The 22,647-nt window shown below is 40.7% G+C and overlaps 1 protein-coding gene across 1 annotated transcript in view; it reads right to left on the bottom strand.

Annotated features, from left to right (window-relative positions):
* COL25A1 (collagen type XXV alpha 1 chain) overlaps positions 1–22,647 on the bottom strand; it is a 400,933-nt gene that overhangs the window by 169,167 nt on the left and 209,119 nt on the right. The window contains exon 4 of the mRNA XM_084756859.1: positions 4,430–4,447. Within this exon, the coding sequence (XP_084612985.1) occupies positions 4,430–4,447 (18 nt within the window). The remainder of the gene's footprint in view (positions 1–4,429; positions 4,448–22,647) is intronic.

Raw genomic sequence — 22,647 nt, 5'->3', positions numbered from 1 at the left:
ATGAAATGAAAGGTAATATATATTTCTTAAGAAATGCAGCATAAAGATGACAAGAGAAGTTCTTTAGCCAATTTAGTTGGAAATAATTCTATCTTCTACACTATTTAAATACATGAATGTACAAGTGAAACAAAAACATATGGATTATGGTAAAATAAAGAAATAGCTGTACCATGTATACTCTTAATAATATAACCCATCTGGAGTACAGTGAAGTCCTTTATGCCACAATACCAGTGACACTTAATTAAATTCCCTCAACTCTAAAGCATTCGGACTAGTACTGTTATTCTTGCTGTTTTATAATAACAATAAAATATACTTCGCAAGAGCTTTGACTTATCCAGGTGATAATACATTACTGGTTTTACACAGCGGTGAGTGAAATCTGGGCGTTCTCTACACCCGTGTGCACAAAGGCATGCACACATTTTTCAAATTTCTTAGAGAATGTATGTGCCCTCCTTCTGCCCCCAAATCAGACTATGTGAATCTGGAAAAAGCTGGATTGAAACACAAATATGAAATATGGGAATTGCTAAAGTGTTAGGTTAGAAGGAGCTTCATACATAATTTAAAACATATGAATAAAAAGCTAAATACTGCCCACACAGTTCAATATTTTACCCCAGAAGAATTCTTTACAATGACTATACAGCTTGAGTTTGGTAAAGTTTAACAAAGCCTTGTGAAATGGCAATGATAATATTAGAACAAAGAAAAAAGCCAACAGTGACTTAGGGGAAGAGGGCATAGTGACATCTTCAACTTCTTTCCAAGTGTATCTGCAAACACGAATGCAAGCTGCAGGCCGCCGTGCAGTTGTCTGATGGCATTTGCTTGTGGTTTGCTCTTGCATTTTTTTCTCACTGGGTAATACAGAATTACAACACGCACAGCACTTTAGTGCTCAAAGTTCCTAAGGGAATTAGAGCTACTTTATGTTCACATGCAACTCCAAAAAAGAATTATGATGAAGGCTCGGAGACAAAAAAGAAAGAAAGAAAGAAAGAAAGAAAGAAAGAAAGAAAGAAAGAAAGAAAGAAGGAAGGAAGAAAAAGAAAAAATATATACGCAAGAAAATGCCCTTAGTATGAGAGGGGCATTTACTTACTTCTAAAGACACTGAAGGATATTTGGACTAAATACAAGTTCTATGTACTTTGTGAAGAGGACAAGATAGAGTCCTGAGAATGTTTTTTAAAGCAACTAGTATAAGCAGTTTATGTTCAAGTTGTCTATTTATTTGTGAAAGAGCACTAATGTTTAGGCAAGAATAATTTTGACTGTGAAAATCAAAATCAAAGCTTTGAACCCTACAAATAAAGTACTCAAGTGATGTAATAAGTCAGATGTAGAGGAAAAATGAAAGAAAGCACAGATTCTGCATTGAAGACCATAAAAATCTGTTAAGGAACAGAAAAGAGGACTGGAGAATTGGCTTGGTAGTTAAGAGCACTGGCTGCTCTTCCAGGGGACCAGGGTTCAATTCACAATCCGTGTGTTAGACGCTAACCACCTATAACTCTAGTTATGACACCTCTTCTACTCTCTGTGGTTACCAGGGATACAAGTGGTACACAGGTACAGATGCTGGTAAAACATAATACACATAAAATAAATAGTATTTTTTATAAAGAGAGAGAAAAAATACTTAGAAATGACTATAAAACAGAAAAGAGAGTAACAATTCATTTTTCCCTAGTGCTTACCACCATGTGCAGGTATCACATGAAATATCTTATATATAATGCTGTAACTTTTACAACACTCGTTAAGAAAGGACACTGCCTTACACATGTGGACAGGGCTGTTGCACAGTGAAGGAGGCGGAGGCTAAATGCGACACAGCCTGGCTCTGACTTGCACCCTGTCTGATCGGAAGTCCATGCTCTCTCCTTTAAAGCACAGTAACGAGCTGCGTAGATAACTTTCTGTGAGAGTCTGGGAATGGAAGAAAATCCCTTCAGTAAAGGAGAAGAAAAATACCTTGTTGAAGAAGCAGTACTGCACTGCGATGGGTGGTTTGTTTGGATATATGCGCATGAGATTAAAGAGAAAGGAGTCCCAAGGAAAGTAGGGAAAATATCCACTTAGAATAGAAAATGTAAATTGTTCAATTTGGTTTTGATGAGCACAGAGTTCATAAAGAACATTCACAAAAATCAGTGGAAGGCAAGGCAACAGGCCAGATCAGAGAGTCTGTCACACTGTGGACATAGAACACATTGAGTCTCAAGGGTTTGGCATCAGGAAAGGAACATTATCAAAACCATGGTAGAAAAATTTATCTGCACAACATAGGTGAGTCCACTCAGTCCAGCCCTCACTGCTTCCGTAAGTCAGGCGAAAGCCTCTGAGAGGCTTCACCCAGCAGCTGATGGAAACAGATGCAGAGAACCACAGCCACACATTAGACAGAACTCGGGGAGTCCTGTGGAAGAGTTGGGGGAATGATTGAGGGAGCTGGAGGGGTCAAGGACTCCACAAGAAGACCTAGAGCCAACCTTCCTGGGGACTCACAGAGACTGAACCACCAACCAAAGAACATTATGAACGGGTCCTCTGCCCCCTACACATATGCACAGCTTAGTCTTAATGTGGGTCCCCCAACAACTGGAGCAGGGGCCCTATCTGACTCTGATGTCTCCCTTTTGGATCTCCTTCCCCTAACTGGGCTGCCTTGTCTGGCCTCAGTGGAGAGGATGCACCTAGTCCTGCAGCCATTTAATGTGCCAGGGTGGGTTGGTACCCATGGAGGACTTCCCCTTTCTCTGAAGAGAAGGAGAGAGGAGAATGGGGGTGTGTGTGCTCAGGAAGGGACCGGGAGGAGAGGATGCAGGCTGCAATCAGGATACAAAGTAAATAAATAAATAAATTTTTAAAAGAGTTGAAATATTCTATCTTCAAGGCAATGCTCATTACATTATGTTGTGTTACCTGCCTTTCTGGAAGAGTTGAGTGATGTGCTTCCAGATTTTGATATAGTCTTGATTTCTACTCCAGTCACACAGATAAGTAATTTACCATAAATACCAACACACATGAGTGCCCGTGCACACACAGGCATACATGTACAGGCACACTGCACTGAATAAAACAAGTGTGAAAAGTAGTAAACCACTTTTTACTTTGTACCTTTTTCCCAATGTAGCATAGCAAGTTCAAATTCTAAGAAACCAAAACTCTCTTCTATAAATTTATTCTGTTAGTCGGAACTAACTTGGACTACAAGAGGGAAAGCTACAAATAACCAGGGCATTCTCTGCACCAATATAAGTCAAAAGTCTAACTTTTACTCAGAAGCTAATGTGAAAAGGAGTGCTGTAATAAATATTTGTATTATTACATGACATTATATAAGGAGTTCAGAATGACGATCAATAATGGTCATACTGTATAGAATAAAGATTAACATATAGTAAATAATTTCTAAAAGTTATCAAAAAAACAGCTTATCAGGAAGCAATCTAGGGGTTCAGCACATCACAGAGTAAAAAGATGGATGGGAGCATAGTAAGTAATTGAATCGTTTACAGTATTGAAGGAAAAGCATCCGTAAGTCCGACTCCTCTCAATAGCATCCTACAGACAGAGGAGTACTGAGGCTTTTGAGTTTGAATGTGCTACACTATTTGTGAGTACTTACTTCATTTTTATAATTCTATATCTCTATACATGTTCCTCCACCTTTTGAAAATGGTTTGTTTTCTTCAGTAAAATTTACAGTTCAAAAGATTGACTGCCACCTGCATTTGTACTAACCTATACATGATGTCTGCAGCAGTTGGTGTTTGTGTTGAAAATGGAGAGCAAAGTCAGTATCCGTCTACACTGAACCAGACACAGCTAGCAGGATACAGTGTAAAAACAACGAGTTTGTGGATGCACAGCTGCATGGGGACCTGATTAATAAGCATCTAATGCAAACCATCCCGTGCCTATATGAGCAAGTCATTGTGCCCAGAAGTGCTTGGGCATTGGCTTGGGTCAGCAATCCAGCCCATGCCTGTATGAGCAAGTCACCATGCCGGAAAATGTTTAGGCATTGCCTTGGATCGGTTAAGAGTCTTATTTTGTGTCAGGGCATGCTGTTAACCCTGGCCAAACAGGTGATATGGCTAACTCAACCCTGAAGAGGCTTCAGACTTCACTCATGGAAAATAGCTGCCCTGAAAAATAGTGTCATGATTTTTTTTAAATTTTTGTTTTCTGAGACACTGTTTCTCTGTGTAGCCTTGGCTGTCCTGGGCTCATTTTGTAGACCAGGCTGACCTCAAACTCACAGAAATCCACCTGCCTCTGCCTCTCTGAGTGCTGGAATTACAGGCATGTTTTTCTCCTGATTCTTTGAAAAGGATTGAAGGAAAACATCCTCACTAGGACAATCCTAAATTGGAGTTAATTGATCAGAAAAGAGATCACTTACCTGAGGACCAGGCTGACCCTGAAATTGAGAAGAAGAAAAACAATTATAAAATTGATGTCTACAATGGATGTTTTCAACATATATTTCAATATCTGTTCAATATGCTCTAATCATCTTTTAAAATATTTCTAAAAATAATAATATAGATAACTTCATGTTGGATCTTAACTATTTTTATCCTGCGAGGTGAAACAATGGGCACATGGCTACTGCACACGTGTGTGGTTCAGTGTGGTGCCGCATCTAGCTGGAGAAAGGAATGTCAGAGAGGTTAGTACCCCTCCTAACACAGAACTACATGAGTGGGCGGCGGAGAGGACAAGGCTGTCAACACAGGTAGTTACCGACTTACATGGTCCAACATGACAGAGCTCCGATTCGAAAGGGAGTCCTTGACTTTCTCACTGTACCAACGTTTTGAATTTTTATCTTTAATAACATTTTCCTTTTACTTTGCATAATCAAACATGTTAAAATAAAGTATGTGACTGATCTTTGAAGGATTAAAATGTGCCCTTATTCCTCCAACAGTCAATAGATGGTATGACCTGGCCAATCTAATTCATCTCCGGTGTCACTTTTTCCCCCCTTAAGTTGATGAAAATCTCCACGCAGTGTAAGTGTGAATGCTTCCAAAGAAAATCAACTGCAAGCAAAAGCCTTGATGACACACAACATTCATAAAATCTCCAACTCAGCTTTCAGTCAAATGAGACTACGGGAAAGGCTTCCATCAAGTTATAGTCTTTCAAACTAACGAAATAGACTTGTGGGGTAAGGCGGCAGAGAGAGGCTGTCTCCCTGTAGAGCAGTAAAGAAGAAGAGAGTGAACACTAGTCCAAAGAGAGAAAGAACATCGGAGATCACAGAGTGGGACAGAAAAGATGGCTGAGAAGAGAGAAACACACGGGCAATGCGGCAGGAAGAGCACACAGCACGTGCCTCACAGCTCTCAGGCCTCCCCTGAAGGGCACAGTCAGGCTGGCTCCGGTGAAGACATAGGCAGTCCAACCCACAGTTCTCAGAAGTGCTGAGTGTAGTGGGGGGAATCTGCTGAGACAGAGACAGTGGCTTCAGGTTTGGGTCAGCCTATGTTAGAAAAGTCTGTGGCCCAGTGCTGTTTTGAGAGGACAACTATTAGAGACAGCTTCCCTGGGGGCTTGAATAAATCAAGGATTCAGGCATTAACCTGCCAGAGCCTCTAGGTAGAAGTGGGTGGCAAATGGCAGTAACAAATTAGGGGAGGTCTAGACATACTAAGAGGCTTTGTGCAGTGAGTTTGGCCATATTCACAATGTCCCCGACCCCTTCCAGACCCGCTCCTGCCTCTCTACCCATACAATTTTTTTTGTTCTTGCTCTTTCTCTGCTTCTAGCAAGTCTAGTTTTAGTTTCCATATCCTCTTGGATGTGTGCCCCCCACCAGAGTGTGGGCAAATTACCAGTGGCAATACTCTTAAAGAAAACTGACTCCCTTTTCCCCCCCAAATAAGCTATCAATTGCCAATAGGTCCTTGGATAGGACTGAGATTTTGTGTCTACCCTCTCTCCGCACTCTGGGATTTTTGGCTTGAACTTGCTCTGAGTTGTACATGCTGCCATAATTGCTGTGAGTTTGAATGTACACAAGGTGCCTGTGTCTGGAGAACACTGTCTCCTTGGATTCACTGACCAGCCTCTGCTCCTACAGTCCTTTTGTTTGATCTTCCACAAAGATCCTTGAACCTGGAGAGGACAGAATGTTACCTAGATGTTCGGTGTAGGGTTGAGCATTCTTCAATTGCTTGTTCTCTTCACCCTGGCCAGTTTCTACCTCAAATATAAGCTTCTATGATGAGGGCTGAGAGATGCATTAATCTTAGGTTGAACAATAAGTCACTGGGAGTCAGTATGTCCATTCAGCACAATAATAGTAGTAGGTGGTCCCCTGTAGACCATGGCCTATCTAGCCACAGGTTCTTGGTCCAACTGCACAAAATTCTCAAAGAACTAATAAAGATAACACTTAAAAATATTTCGAGTACCATGGAGAAATATTCTGTTCTATATAGAACAGATCTGGATTTAAAATATATAATTATAGATCTTCAAACAATTTTCTGTGATATGAAAATAGGTATAGGTTAGCCTATGGGACTTGAGTCATTTTTAATCTTTTTTCTATTAATTAAATATATATGTTCTTTGACAATTTCACACATGTATTTAAGGCATACTGTACTGAGCCTTCCACCCCTCCCATCTCTTTACTACCTTTTTTTTTTTAATCAATCCTCTCTTCCCTACAAATCTATTCCTTGAGTCTATGCCTCTTTCTTTAACCACTCTCTCTTGTCTTCTGCCAGCTCTTCTTTTTATTTACTGTTTCCTTTTGCCACTCCCTTTTGTTTTCTTTCAATCATTTCTACTTGCCTTCGAAGTAAACATTGATAAATTTAAGCATATTTTATCAGCAAAGTAACTGAGATTCTAATCAAAACAAACAGTAACTACTAAAGCAAAATAAGTAAATAAATAAGTAAATAAATAAATAAATAAAGGGTAACTCAATGAGTTAAATAAAGCAATACATCACCAATACACTAGACCAAGAAGAACAAAGTATATCAGAGACTTCTGATATAAAGTAAATACTACATTCATACTTTCATGAAGAAAAATAACTAAACATGACCACATCCGCCCACAACTCGAGATCAAACCTAAGCAAATAGGAAAAAGTAAGTTTCATGAAAAGTACAAATGAAGGAAGGAAAATCAGGAAATAATCAAGTCCAACCCAGCAAAACAGCAAGTCCTAATAGTAATTAGGAAGAAAAAAAAAAAGACAACAACATCAATCAGATCAACTAATTTCAAATTACAGACATCAGCAAACTTCCTTCTATAATAACACTAAATATAAATGCTCTTAACTCTCCAGCTAAAGGACACAGATTAGTTGCTGGGATTATAAAACAGCAACATACCATCTGTTGTCCCCAGTAAAGAGACCCAAGTGGCAAAGACAATAAAGACAAAGACTTAAAGGATGGTAATTAATGTACTTCATAGACCAAGGCAAGATAGCATATTCAAATATCTGATAAAGTGGACTTCAAATAAATGTTAGTCATGAGTGATAAAAAAATCAAATATATATTATTAAAAGACCAAGCCAGGCAGTGGTGGCGCATGCCTTTAATCCCAGTACTCAGGAGACAGAGGCAGGTGGATCACTGTAAGTTCGAGGTATGGGGGCGGGGGGAAAAGACCAATTCAGCAAGAAGACATAATAATTGTAAATGTATATAAACCAAATGTTGGGGCTCCTGGTGTTTTATGCTTGTTTCATAAGACAAACACCACTAAAAAGTAGGGTTGGTTGGTAGGAGAGATCACAATCAAGGTACAGTGATACATAAGAAACACATTAATTTGTATTTAATAAAATAATTAAGTTAAGTTAATAATTTTAGAGTATTAAAACTACCACACCATATAGTCTCATTCTATCAGCTGTGTCAAAGCGTACCTCACTCCAAATTCTGTGTTGCCTCCCTTGTCTCCATTCTTAGATTTTTCTATAAAACTTGTTCAAAAACTTACTAGGGACAAACCAGCTAATTTTCAAGATCTTTGCCTGAAATATGGTGGGGTGAGCTTTATTTAGCCTAGTGAGAGAGAAGAATCAACTCTGTTTCTAGTAGATGTTACTTTTAAACTCTGCTAGGAGGAGGAAAGAGAATAGCATTAATTCTTACTGAGTACTAGGCACTTTTGGATGTATGGTATGCCATTCAGCTTTAAACTGGCAAATAGAGAAACTGTAGCTAGACATCACAAAGTCTATTGGATGAAGAGTCAGAATTTACCCCAAACTAACTGCAAAACCCAAGCATTTGTCTCAGCCCTTCTGCCTTTGCCTCTAGAATACATAATTAATATTATTTATTTTTATTTTATGTGAATGACTGTGTGCTGGGATATATGTATGGGCACCATATGGGCGCACTGTGCCAGAAGAGAGTCAGATCCCCTACAACTGGCCACACATGGTTGTGATCTACCACAAATGTGTTGAGAACCTAACCTGGGCTCCCCAGAATAACAACAATTACTCTTCTCTGCAGAACCATCTCTCCAGCCCCTTCCGCTGGAAATCCAGGCTCACAGATGTTTGTAATGTCCCTAGCATTGACTCTGGTCAATTCTCATCAAGTGAGGAGACTTTTTTAACATCCTGACTGCTCCAAGTCAGCTGCAGTTTACCCTCTCCTCAAACACTGGGGTGATGAGTGCTTTGCTAGAGATGAACCACAAATGAAACTCACCAGGATTTCCTGATGGCTTCACTGAGAGATAGAAGTATGTTTCTCTCAGTGGTAGATAGTTTTCCCGTCCACTGTGTTGAAGATTGCTAACAGCTAACTGTGAAAGCCAAATTTTTTATTCGGTTTTCTAAAACATGCTCTAAATGCGTACTTATAAATTATGGCTAGTACTCACAAAACCCAACAAGTTGATCTTCCTAAAATGAAATTACTGAAAAGGCTCTTTCTGCCCATGCAAATCATCAAAATGTTTCTACAAATCAAACTTTGAATCAAGAATAACCAAGAGTCATGCCAAGCGAAACAGCTAAATCACAGAACTCCCGAGGTCTGGCCCCCGTGTGCAGAAGCAGAGAGCACCCAGGCGCTGCGCTGGCTGATTTACTGTCTGGCAGCAGGAAGGGCAATGCTCTGGCCTTTGGCCCCAGCAGGAGGGAAGGAAGGGAGCCTGCAGGAGGAGCAGACTCTAAAGAGCTAATCAGAACAGTGCAGTGGAAAGCAATCAGCCTGCAACTGACGCTTGATGGAGAGCGTCCCAAGGAAGCTGAGCATCTTGGGAGACAAGTGACACACAATGAACATGATGAATGAGCAGACGCATCACTGGAGTACGCATTCTTACTTGAGGCAATTAAAGAGCAGTACCGGCCATTCTTTGTTTGGCTGTTATCACAATTATGGTTGGCAGAAAGTGCTAACGCTCTTTTCAAATCGACAGTCATTTGGATTTCTGACTGAAGTAATTAGTCTCCCTACATGACAATTTTTTTTTTAATGGATAGGAACTTGTCAGTCCTTTCAGATGTTTTTTTCCCCAACTTAACACAGGCACAGATATGGATACAAAACACGGTTTTGTTTTAGATATTGACTAGGACATCAGACTCACATGTATCTTTGGTCAATGTGAAATAAAAGCCTTCCATCTACAAAAGCTTAAAGCGGTTTCAGTACTTTCCACCCTTAAGCCTCCAGTGCATACCCATGGACCATAGGGCTTAGGTTCCCTTTCAGGTGAAAATGCAGCAGATGAGGCTGCTGAGGCTCACAGCTCTAACGGCGCCCAGGGCTGCTCCTAAGGGCCAATGGAATCCTGTCAAGGAGCCCATTCCTTTCCAGAGCGGCCGGCCTAGAGTGTGTGCCAGGCACAGGACAAGCAGGAGGCTCCTCTGCCTTCCCCTCACTGAGTCTGACCCATTTTCAGTCTCTGTTCTATCGGGGCCTCACCTGAAGGTGGTTTTCAAAGGACTTCTGACATGTAGGAGTTGGAAGTATTCAGACTGGCCCAAAGGGGTTGACAGCAATGCTTGAAAATGAACATTTAAAGGCCTACTGTTATACTTCAAGTGTTATATTTTCAAGCACAGCTTTCTGTCTCATGTTCCAGAAAGGGCCTTTGGGGTTTCTCGTCATTGCAGAATAAACACATCCTGCCCCTCAGTGGGATATTCCCTAGGTAATAATGCTGGCACCGAGGTAGTTACGGACTACAGGTGTCCCAACTGGACAAGTGTTCTTATGGGCACATGTGTGCCACTCAACAGGAGCAGAAACTCTGACCTGAACACAAAATCTCCCTCACCTAAGACCACACTCACTTAATAAGAGAATGGTTTTCAAACCACTTTGCAAACTGTGTTCTAAAATACAGCATGGTGACTTCAGTTGGCTATATGGTCAATATGAATAACTGACTCAATTCAAATGTATAGTAAACTTCAGACATTATTTGGAATTATTAATATGAAAACAATATATTAGAGAGAAGCAACTAAAATATATCATAGAATGAATATATATACATATATATATGAAATGGATTCACAAGGCCTGCAGAATCTATCAATATCTGAACTGCTTTTGCATAAAAGGCTTTTACACTCTTGACTGAAATAAACATTATTCATCACTTATAGCATCTATTTGCTACCATACAGGGTCAGTCTTAGTAGGTAGGTATTACCTTTGCTACAGAGATATAACATTGCCTAGTAAGAGTATAAGAGCCTTTCAATCCAGGTTTCTTTGGTGGTTTCTATACTAAAAAGCGAAAGCCAAATTAGACAAAAATAGTTACTCTCAAACCTGTAACATTTCTCTTTTAAAGTCTGAGAGAAAAGGGGAAGAAAAGAATGATTCTAAGCATGTCTACAGGGCATTTTCTCCATCGGTGTTTGATGTGCGAGGCCCAGCCCACTGTGGGTGGTACCCTTCCTGGGCAAATGGGCATGGGTTGTGTAAGAAAGCAGGCTGAGCAAGCCTTGGACAGTAGCGCCTCTCCATGACCTCAACTTCTTTTGATGATGGACTATCACTAGGAAGTGTAAGGTGAAATAAACCACCTTCCAAACCGGAAAGAAAGAATATGTAGGCTATTTTATTGGGCTTGTTGTAATGATCATAAGAATCAAGTCTTTAACATTTTTGACATATTTGCCTTTTATAAATAAATAGCACCTATATCTGAAATCTAGTCATATCTAAACAGGTTGGCAAGTCATTGTCATAATAATTAAAAACATATTCTCTAACACAGTACTTTTTTTGGTCCTTTATGAATAAATGTTTATATGTCTGTAACGTAAGATACAGACAAGTATACCACACACATTTTTGTCATCAAAAGTAGTATGTAGGGAGCCATAGGTGGTCTTTATGCATTAATTTATGTCATGAAAATTCATTGGCCTAAGTGTCCATTGAAGTTTATTCAGATTTTAAGGATTGCAAATATTTATATATTCCAGTATACATAACTTGACTATTTTCTCAATTATTTCCTTATGATACAAAATGAAAATGCAGTTACTATAATATTGAATTAGATATGTTTTCATTATAGTATACCAAGTACAGATTATGTGTGTTCTTCTAGGATAATTTGTATGAAATATGCATTTACTCAGACATTATTGTAACTCTATTTATCTAAATAAATAAATAACATACCTATTCTTAGGAAGTAGGTATTACCTTTGCTGCATTTTATGTAAATAAATATACAAACAAAAGGAGAAAAAGAGAAGAAGAAGAAGAAGAAGAAGAAGAAGAAGAAGAGGAGGAGGAGGAGGAGGAGGAGGAGGAGGAGGAGATAAAAGGTAAAGAGTGAGGATGGAAGAAAGAAAAAGAAAGGGAGGAGGGACGGGAGAAGAGAAAGCCCTTACTTTGAGGAGAGATTGTGGGAATTGCTTTGTAGTTTCTGTACTTTTCAAGTCTATTTGTGGATTATTAAAAAAAAATATTTTACCTATTTGTATTTGGCAGCCTTGAAGAGAACATTTTTCCTATCTTGGTGTGTCTAAAATTCTGAATGTAAATCAACATCATGATATCTCATCTTTGTCAACTTAAAACATCTGTCTAGATTTAAAAACATAAACACTATGAATATAACATTTATTTAATTCCTGATTGTTTCGTGGTTCTTCTTGCCATAGGTAATTTATTAAATATGTGTGTAGTAATATAAACGTGTAAGTAAAAAATGAATTTAAAAGATGCAGTACAGCTCACACTGGAAAAAAAATAAAGAGCAGAGTCTTTTATAAGCCAAAAAACTATTTTAACACTTGATATCAATTCACTGTGGGGAAAAATTTAAATGAGATCATAAGTAAGTTGCTATCCTTTTTCCTCTACTGCATCCATTTATACAAAAATCCAAGTCTGTAATTTTGAATTCCAGTTCCTACCTTTCTCCTAGCTCAGGGTATTTCAGTTACTCAAAAAAGACTGCCCAATTATTAAAATATAGTCTGCAAAACTCAGAGTAAGGGTTATAAATCTGCCTTTGTGTATCTGCCACCATCACTTTTAGGAGTGGATGATAGCGGGAAAGGGGCAGGAGCAGTAGAGAGTCACCAGCAGTGACTGGAGGCCAGAACTCCATATATATATATGCTAGAACCTGCTTAGCTTTAAAGAGCCATGCCATTTTAAAGAACTCAAAAACAGTTTTTATTGCCTCACCAATTTCCATTACATTGTATATGCTGAATAACCCTGTTTCTTCTAAGTTTAATAACATCTTTAAAACTGGGCCACTTCGATCTCCCTAGCTAGATACTTAAAGCCCATTACAACCATCTTAGACTAATTTGTATTCATTCTCAATTCCAATTTCTGAATATCCTGCTAAAGGATAGGTAGGCTTTATAATACTCTCACTGTCCTGGAAGGTTTGCATCAGGAAGTGTGTACTAGCCGATTCCTAACACCCAGAGAGCTGATTAAATCATAGCGGGTGAGTCACATAGTGATTATTCTAGTAAGGCAGGGCCCTGAAGGAGGAAAATACTTCAAAATTGAGAAGAGAATCGTCAAGGCCGTAAATATACACATAGTGTCCCTCATGTTTGGGGCTGTCTCAGTGTCTACCATTTCCTAACTACTGGAAGTCACACAAAGCTGTATAAATAGCATCTCTTTATGCTAACCCTAAATGCTGGAATCATTTATGCCGTTACGTAGCTCCCTGAGCAGAATGAGTTACAAAAAGGGGTCAGGTGATGCCCAGAGGTGACACAGCTCCTAAGAAAACCTGGGTTGTGACCATGGGTGACTGGAACGCCTTCATTTTCATCTGTATCCTGTGAAGAGCTTGAACCAGGGGCTTTGGTGAGATTCCCCAGAGACGTCTGCAACCTTTCAGATTGGATGTAAGCTACCATTGCTTTTCAGTGTTGCATGCACAGCACACTCTGAAGTCCCCCATGGCTTCCCTAGGAAATCCTTTGCCCCAGGTTAAGAATCCCACAGTAGAGAAATAAATCTGCCTTAAGGCAAGTTTATGTTTACGAAGAACCTCCCTTAATCTTCCAGGAACATCCCTTAATCCACCCTTAAAGGTCAACTACCTTGGGCAAGGGCATCTAGTTTCCAAGCAAGAACAGCTTGTATCAACCGAAAGATGCTCGCCCTTTTGACTGTCAAATCAGACCTGCTTGCTTTACTAGCATTTTGCTCTTCTCTCTGCCCCCCAGGCCCCTTTCTACCCAAGAGATAGACTTGGCAGTTTGATCTCCAATAAACCTTTCTTTCTACCAATGGACTAATTCAATTCAGTGGTTTCACTGTGCTCTCACATTTTTCTCATTGCTAGGACAAATGCCAAAAAACAAACAACAAACAAACAAACAAAAAAACCACCAACCAACCAACCAAACAAGCAAACCAAAACCCTTAGAGAAAGGTTTATTTGTCTCAAATTTTGAGGGTACAGTCCACCATGGCAGGGCAAACACTCAGGCAAGAGACAGCTGGTCACACTTCATCCACATCACAGGGGAGTGATAAATGTTAGTCCCTCTTTTCTGTCTCCTTGGTGATTCCAGCTCCACCTCACCCCCTCCAACTCTGTCAAGTTGACTATCATTTTACCCATCAGTGACTGGGTGGGGTGGTACCCATGGGGGCCTCCAGAAGGGGAGGAAGAAATGGGGAGATGGGGGCATGAGGGTGGGACTGGGAAGAAAGGAAGGAGAGGAGCTGTGATCAGGATGTAAATTGAATAAATAAATATATTATGGGAGAGAAAGGAAAGCACACTGGGATGAATCAGCAGGGGTGCGGATGGCAGCGTGGAGAGCACGTGTACTAACTATGTGCCAAGTGGAGTGGACAAATGTGGGGGAATGGAAAAGTAGAGGATAAAAAGGAATATATAGCCGGGGCAATGTTTCTTTGTTTCTGTGGTAAGGTACAAGAAGAGGTGGAGGGATGTGGGTAGACAAAGAAAGCAAAAGCAGGCTCCCTGAGATGGCTTCTCGTTCATGGAGGACACTGGGAGGAGAAATGGCAGGAAGGCATGGAGGTGGGTATATAAACTGGACCAATAGGGAGGAAGGGGAGGGACCCAAGTCCCCTAGAAAATACCTAACCAGCATCCCTTTGGTGGACCCCCACACCCATCCTGTGGGAATAAAGCTGTTATTTTCCCCTTTCTCTGAAGCAAACTCTGCTGTTTTCCCTAAAGTTCATGTCTTTGTCTGTCCCAGGGAATGAGCGCAGCAATCCTCTGAAAGACCACCAGGACCCCTGTAGCAGCTCTTGAAAATAGACAACAAACTATTAAATTGGGGGAAAAAAAACGGCATAGAGATAAAAATTAATATATACAAGAACAGAAATGGAAGAAGAAGCACTACAGAATAAAAATTACAAAAGGAGACACAAACTTATTTAAGGCAGAGGAGAAGTAACCACAGATACAAACTCAGATATAGAGACAAAGAGAAATCGTTCCCACCACACACTTCAGAGCACTTGGAGGTGGTTGTCTGTTGGGAATGCGAAGAATAAGGTTGGTCATTTTTGTGTGTGTGTGTGTTTACTTAATAACTGTTAAGTACCTACAGTGCACATTGTAGAGATAACTGAGTAAATAAGATCAAGTCCCTGCTATCACTCTTGTGAGGGAGGCAAGTCTTAAGAGAATGTTTATAAATAATATGGCAGATGGTTGATAAGAAAATTAAGCAAAAAAATATTATAGGAGGAAAAGCAGGCCAAGGACCAAGTGAGTGGGAGACGGCTAATTAATAGGGCGTTTGTGGGAGGATTCTGTCAGGGAAAAGGCAAAGGGAACAGCGAGGGAGGGAGGGAAATGGCCACAAGTTGAGATATGGTTGGTGAAACAACCTATTGGCCACTGGGCTGCAGGGAGTGACCGACAAAGCACGAAAGCGAAGCGGACAGGAAACAGGATTGCGTTAAGTCAGGGTAAGAACTTGGCGTTTAATCTGGACGCCACAGACTACCACAAGGCGGAGGTTCCACACAGAAAAGCAGCATTGTCCGAGCTCGGCTTCCAAAGGATGGTGGCTGATGTGAGGAAAGAGCTGCCAAGACAATGGTGTATACGCACACAGAGAAGCCAGAAGGCTGCCATGGCATTCTTAGAGAAAGATAAGACAGGCTATGCAAGGGGTGTGTGTATGTGTATATATGTGTGTGTGTGTGTGTGTGTGTGTGTGTGTGTGTGTGTGTGTGTGTGTGTGTGTAAAATAGTGGTCAGATTCTGGTAGAAGATTTGTGAGTAGCTTGAAAGATATGAGAAAAAGGAGGCAGGAATGACCTGAAGGTTGTTGGCGGGAGGAGATAAAGGAAAGGGCGTGGCTTCCAGTGTGTGGAGAATCTTATGTGGTAAGGGCTGAGGAGGTAGCTCAGTGGCAGGAACACAGCTCCAGTGTGGAAGGTTCTAGATCCCATGCTACACACTACACAAACATAAACAAAACACCCAAAAGTCCTGTCTATCTTAAACAATGTGCAAAGATTTTATAAAGTCATCGTAAGTGTAAGCAAGCAAACCTGTGCTCTGCCGGACTCCTTCAGAATCTACTTCCTACCTCACATGCTGCCTCTCAGATCTTGTGCATGGTGAGTTATCGGGGAACTTGCATAAATACTTACTCTTGCATTCCCTAGAAGACGGCCAAGGAGACTTGCAACCAGGAGAAAGCCTCCTGCCCCGATGGCAAGAACTGTACAAATGCAGTACCGATGGAACGAACGTCAGAGCGGGCTGCTCACACCTGACACGCACGTGCTTCCAGCAGGGTGGACTGACCCACAGCTCAGACTCCCTCACTCTGTATCAAAGATGCGGGACACCTCATTTTGACCAAATCAAGTCATGGACGGGGCCAACAGGCAAAGTCCTTGTGTCCATGGCTCAGATCTCTATCACCTCTTTCCCTTACTGCAGGCGACCTCCGGCACCTCCTGGTGACAACACCAAGGATGAAGGACTTGCATTACTTTCACAACGCTTTCCCTGTTGTTCTGCAGCACAGAACTCCACCTCACCCGGACGGCAACAGACCACCACTTCATTCTTTGATGACACTGCACAAGCATCAGTTACTTGTGGCTCCCCGGGAATGACACGCTCTTTGAACTGCAAACACTGTCCCAGGGTTTTGCTGTTGCTTTTGTGGGCATTCACAGCTGTTGTGTAGCCATTTCCGGGAAACTCAAGCCTTCCTCATGGCACTGACAAAACTTAACATGTCTCAGAATGCTCAGAAAGTGACAAAGTTTACAAGGCACCCAAGGGCTATCCACACTGTCAACAATTGCTTGAGGAAGGAGATTTTCACTGCTAGAACCACCTGTAGACTGCAGGAGCCAGCCATGACCTCTACCACTGAGCACCAGGGAAGTGCAGGGTTCACACCACCATACCCAAAAGCCCTTCTTTTTGATGTTATATTACACAGTCTTTGGACATGGAAGGCTTATCATAAACATTTGTATTAAAAAAAAATCCATCCTTATGTGATTTTTATTGAGCCCCTGTGAAATTCCGGGCAAGAATTATGATAGAGGAGCCAGGAAAAACACAGCCTGGTCCTTTAGGCAGGAAGTTTATTATCACAGGCAGTGCAGTGTGGTCCAGTGCTCCAGATTTCCTGTACATTCCAAGCCATCGGAGAACCTGGGAAGAGGGGGTCAAGTTGTGAAAAGTAAATGGTGTTCTCTCTTCTTGATAATAAAAACAAAAAACTGGTTAGTATTGAAAGCAATGAGCCACCTTAACTTAATTTTGAGGAAAACTCTATGCAACTAGTGATGCTGAGACCAAATCAGATATTGTATATAATGTCATTGTGAGAGCAGCCCGAACACTGTTCTGTTCTTCTGTAATGTAAATACCCTCAGTGGAGACAGGGAAAGTAGCTTAGCGTTTTTCACAGCCATTGGCTAAATTACCTCTATTGATGAGGCTCCGCAGGTTCTTACTTGCCTGAGTCTAAGTAACTGCTAAGGGATAAAAGAAAGTGTTTGGTGAGCTGATGCCACAGCATGCTCTGAGTCTGCCTGCGAGAGAATTAAGCACAGGCTTCCATGCATGAATGGCGTCTTGTCCTGCCTGGCCATGGCTGACTGGCCAGCCCTGAAATTGTACAAATGAAAGGAAGTAGGCTAACATGGACATTTGTATTAATAATTGGTGTGCATGAAGTAAATTAGGAGATTCCCACCAGGTCTTTCTTAAGAGGTAGTAAAAAAAAAAACCTTTAGAAATAAAATCCACTAAAGCCATCTTTTTCAAAGCTTTTGACAAGTCTCAAATCTCGGCCATTTTATTTTTCACTGAAAGGAACTCAGTGGAGAGTGTCTGTTTAGTTCACACCCAAACATGCGCAAATACGCATGCACATATACATTCGTGCACACACATAAAGAGTGGATACTGCACGGAGCATAATCTAAGACACAAGAGGCATAGAGCACAGCCTTTATGCACAAAGGCAGCCAAGGGTCCTGGCTGTGCCATTAAGAGGAGGCAGGATTTGTCACCAATGTCAGAGGGCAGCTACAGTACAATTTCAGGCTCCTTCATCTCCTGTGTGTATTCCCACAAGAACCATCTATCACAAGCTGGAATCTGGTCCCCTTTGGGTAGTCATGTTGCAGGCAGGAACAGCAAGAGGATGTCCCAGTCCGAAGACAGAGGTCATACATTTAACCCAAACCATGATTCAGATTTTCAAAAACATTAAAGAAACAATCAATTTGGACCCCCCTTCTCCCCTTGTAATGTTAAAGAATGGAATTTTAAACTGTCTATTTTCTGGTGTAGAAAAATGTTCCAGTAATTCCCTTTCATATAGAGCAGACAGGTAAAGAATAATGATAAATATTAAACCAACTTTTAAATAATCCTACAGATTCATGTTTCCTCTAACCTCAGTAAGAAAGTATTTCATAGTAGTATCCCAATACTAAACACTCCTCGTCCTCCCTTATGTCACCATGTAGTAAACATTAACCTTGTCTAAATTATATCTGAATCAGAAAAGAACAGTTAACCAAAGAAACAAAATAATGCCAAAATTATCCAATAATTTAAACTCATTTCAATCGTAAACAAATTCCCAAACTTTCTCCCAGTTCCATTATTTAGATTAGAGTAAAACAAACTTAACAGAATGTAGAGATTTAACTCAAGTAGTTAAGCGATAATCACATAATTAAAGGATAATACTGCTGAAAGAACCAGAAGTTCCTTCACAGTGCTGCTCTGGTCCTTAACTAAGTAAGGCTTTTTCCTCATCGTAATGCTCTAGCTTATAGCTAATTGAAAACTCAAACACATCTTTACCTACAAGTTATTTCTTAGGACACTGAACGCTTCTCCCTTGGAAGCAGAGTGTATACTCTCCTTCGTCCTCAGTGGTACTGCGGAGTGTACACTCTCCTTCTCACTAGAGTACTCCTGGGTCAGCATGACACTGCCTCTCTACAAGTTCCTATTTGAGATGCACACCCAGTTTCCTAACTCTAAAAAATGATGCAATAACCTGGGCTTTGTGTCCATGGCTCTTATCTACTAAAGTAGAATAATTTGAGCATTTTTCCATTGTTTGAAGATTAAAAAAAAAAAATAGTAGGAAAAGATTCTTCTAAAAGATTTTTTTTTTCTTCCATGTAGCAGAAAACTTTGAGCTACCAGGCACTCTGAGATTAAAGTCAATTTTTTCAGATGCAATATTTTATAATGTATTGAAGGTAAAAGTTTTGTGTCGAATGTTAAAACTTAATACTCGATTACGAGGCTTTTAGCATTCCATTCGAATACTATATTATGCGTCTACATACATAGCACACATGCATATTTATATTTGGAGGTTTGAGCAGTGAAAGTTTTATACAAGTTTAAATAATTATATCTTTGAGCTCCAAATGATAATTGTAGATGAAGTCAAATCTTTAGCTGGCTTTAGTTGTAATTTTAAAGTAAGCACCTGATAAGGTGCTGCCTTCCAGCCTCTAAACAAGAAACACTAATATGAGCTGTCCCCTTGACTGTTACCAAACACTTCCCCCAAATCAGTGCTTATATTGTTCGTGAAGCCTAAATTGCCGACATAATAGTAAATGTATTATAACTTACTGACAGTCCTACAGTGAGTTACATTGAGGTTGTCACTATCCTTTATAGGAATAAAGAATATATATTGAATAAAGGAATATAGAATGAATGAATTTCCAGTAATACTTATGTGAGTGCTTCCTAGTTCATATTTTTTAACAGAATTGACTGCTAGAAAATTATGTGCTTTAGTACTTTAAGTTCTTTGATGGACTTTTAGGAAGTTCTGGAAGTTCTGGAAGTGAAAAAGGAATGAATTTCCTGCTCTTTAAGTATATTTTTAAATGACAAAATAAAAGCTTACCCCCCCTTACATCGATTCGGGTCCTAGTTCATTTGCCTTGTGTTTTTTATTAAATATATGCACATAGGAAACTTCCTATTATAGGAACTATGCCGTTCCTATAATGAGGTTCCTATAAATTATGATATTTGATATGAGCTCAAGCAATTTTTCATTTTGTTCAAAAATTTCCAGTGATCTGAAATTGCCATCAGCTGGCAAATAGTCTTCAAGCTCTCTTCTGAATACTATTACTACATTTAAATTTTAAAGGAAAAGGGCACCCCCTTACCCCAAAAGGGGAAGCTAGTGCCTATGGGAAAATAGAATTCTTAACAAATGAAACCCAGGGGTCTTGATCAGCAAAGCGAGTGAATCCACATCTTTCCCACAACTCTCAAGCCAGAGAACAATGCAAGAATTCAGCAACAGTTCTTTTTCAACCCACATCGTATAGTGTGCAAAGTGTCTACGTGGTGGTGATGCCGGACCAGCTTACCAGGCATGGAGATTCAATGGCTAGAAGCTTACCTTTAATATGTAAAGAAGAGGGCTGGGTAGGGGTGGGGGCATCAGAATAAATAATCCCCACAACTGGAAGTGAAAGTTTAGGTCATTTCCTACCCAGGGAATATTCCTACGGCATACTGGGTCATGGTCAAAGTATCTAAAAGGAACCAGCACGTTAATTAGTTCCACTCCAAGGGAGGGTTTTTCACAAACCGGTTCTTATTCTGTGCCACGGATTAGAGGTCTAAATGGAAGGCTACATATGGTGAAAGATATATACATTCGGCTATTACCACAGACAGGCAGTAAATTATCCAGGGGGCCTGCAGAGTGCTCTGTAGCCCACTCTTTCAACTTCCCCTCTCACCTGTGAAAAAGCCTGAAGCCATATGCCATTGGTTGTTAATAATGCTCTCTGGAAGGAAGCAAGTTGAAACTGTTCCCAAACTGCAGATCAATAGACCATGTATATATGTCAACTACTGTTGAATGAAATTATATATCAGAATAAAAGACCGTATCTACAGTACAGGACTCAAGTATGCTTTCATGTAGCCTATAAACTCCACGGGCTCAGGGCAGCACAAAGCTCTGAAATGCTTCTGTTTCCAGTCCCAGAAGGGTACCCTAATATAGACGCAGCAAAACGGAAGCCTCCAAAGGAAGTCTGTGATATGAAATTTAAAATAATTGTTTTAAAATTTGTAGTTTCCAGATTGGGTTTCTACCGTGCCTGCCAAACCTTCCCCTCTTTTTCTGTGGGCTCGTTACACAAATATGGATTTCATTTGTGTATTCATAGAAGGAAGTGGTGATTCAGCCACTTTGTGGGTATGCCTTTAGGTTCCTCCTCCGCCCGCAGAGCAGCCCAGGGAGGTGGAATGGGTCCTGAGCCAGGAGGAAGGGGGTAGAGTACACAAGTGGGGCAGCCCTGGTTTCTCTGGCTCGGTGTACATCCTTTCCTGGTACTTCTTAATGATGCCTGCCTTCCCTGTCCAGTTCCTGCTGTTTCAGAGATGCCTTTATCCTTCTCCCAAATGTGGGTTCTGCACAGCTGAACGGCAGTCACCTTACATCACTTTCTTTTTGAAAAATATATTTTATTAATTTATTCACATTACATCTCAATTGTTATCCCATCCCTTGTATCCTCCCATTCCTCCCTCCCTCCCATTTTCCCCTTAATCCCCTCCCCTATGACTGTGACTGAGGGGGACCTCCTCCCCCTGTATATGCTCATAGGCTATCAAGTCTCTTCTTGGTAACCTGCTGTCCTTCCTCTGAGTGCTACCAGGCCTCCCCATCTAGGGGACATGGTCAAATATGGGGCATCAGAGTTCATGTGAAAGTCAGACCCCACTCTCCACTCAACTGTGAAGACATCCTATTGGCACTCTAGGTGAGAGAAGCATGGGAGAATGGGGAAATAGAAGGATCCAGAGTGTCCTAGAAACCTACAAGAAGAACATTATGACAGGCAGATCTGGGCCCAGGGGTCCTGCTCAAACTATGGCACCAGCAAAGGACAATACGTGCAGTAAACTTCAAACCCCTACCCAGACGTTCATCACTTTCTGAAACATGGGTTTCCAAATGCTAGTTGTACCGAAGTGTTCCATCTTGACATGTGACAAGTAGGAGAGACCATCTTGTCATTGTTTTCTAGGACCTTTGCATCTGATTTGTTTGGAGTGAAGAGGCCAAATATGAATATGCTAGTCATTGTTACTCACATGTCACTTAGGAGCTATGTGATATGCGTTTGCCATTCCCCCTTTAAAACTATGGAGTGAAATAGTGTTTCTAGGGCTAAAGGATGCTGTTAAGGCTGCTAGGGGAGAAAACTCACCAACAGTGTCACTCAGTTAACACTATCCTTGTAAGGATACTAACCTGCCTGGCAATATATGGCCAAGAATGCAACCAAGGAACAACTGAATTAGGGGTAACCTACTGTTTTTCTATTAGATTGGAGGGAATGCTCATTTGATGCTTCAATCCTCATCAAAAACATGTGGCCAGGGAGGTCATGAGCCAAAGGGAAGAGCATAATTCTGTGGATTGCCTAAGTAAACATGAACACACGGTCATACTTTCTTCTAAATAGTTAATTTTACAGCCGTAGCATAGGTCCATCCTCATCCTGTGACAGAGAGGTTCCTCCTTTGTGTAGCGGGCTTCTGGGATGTAACATCCAACAGAATCTGCTACTTTAGTAACCACAGGTGTTT

This window comes from Acomys minous (genome assembly GCF_964271855.1).
Source record: "Acomys minous genome assembly, chromosome: 14".
Classification (NCBI taxonomy): Eukaryota; Metazoa; Chordata; class Mammalia; order Rodentia; family Muridae; genus Acomys; species Acomys minous.
Note: the sequence above shows the minus strand (reverse complement) of the source record. Positions and strands in the feature narration are given on the sequence as shown.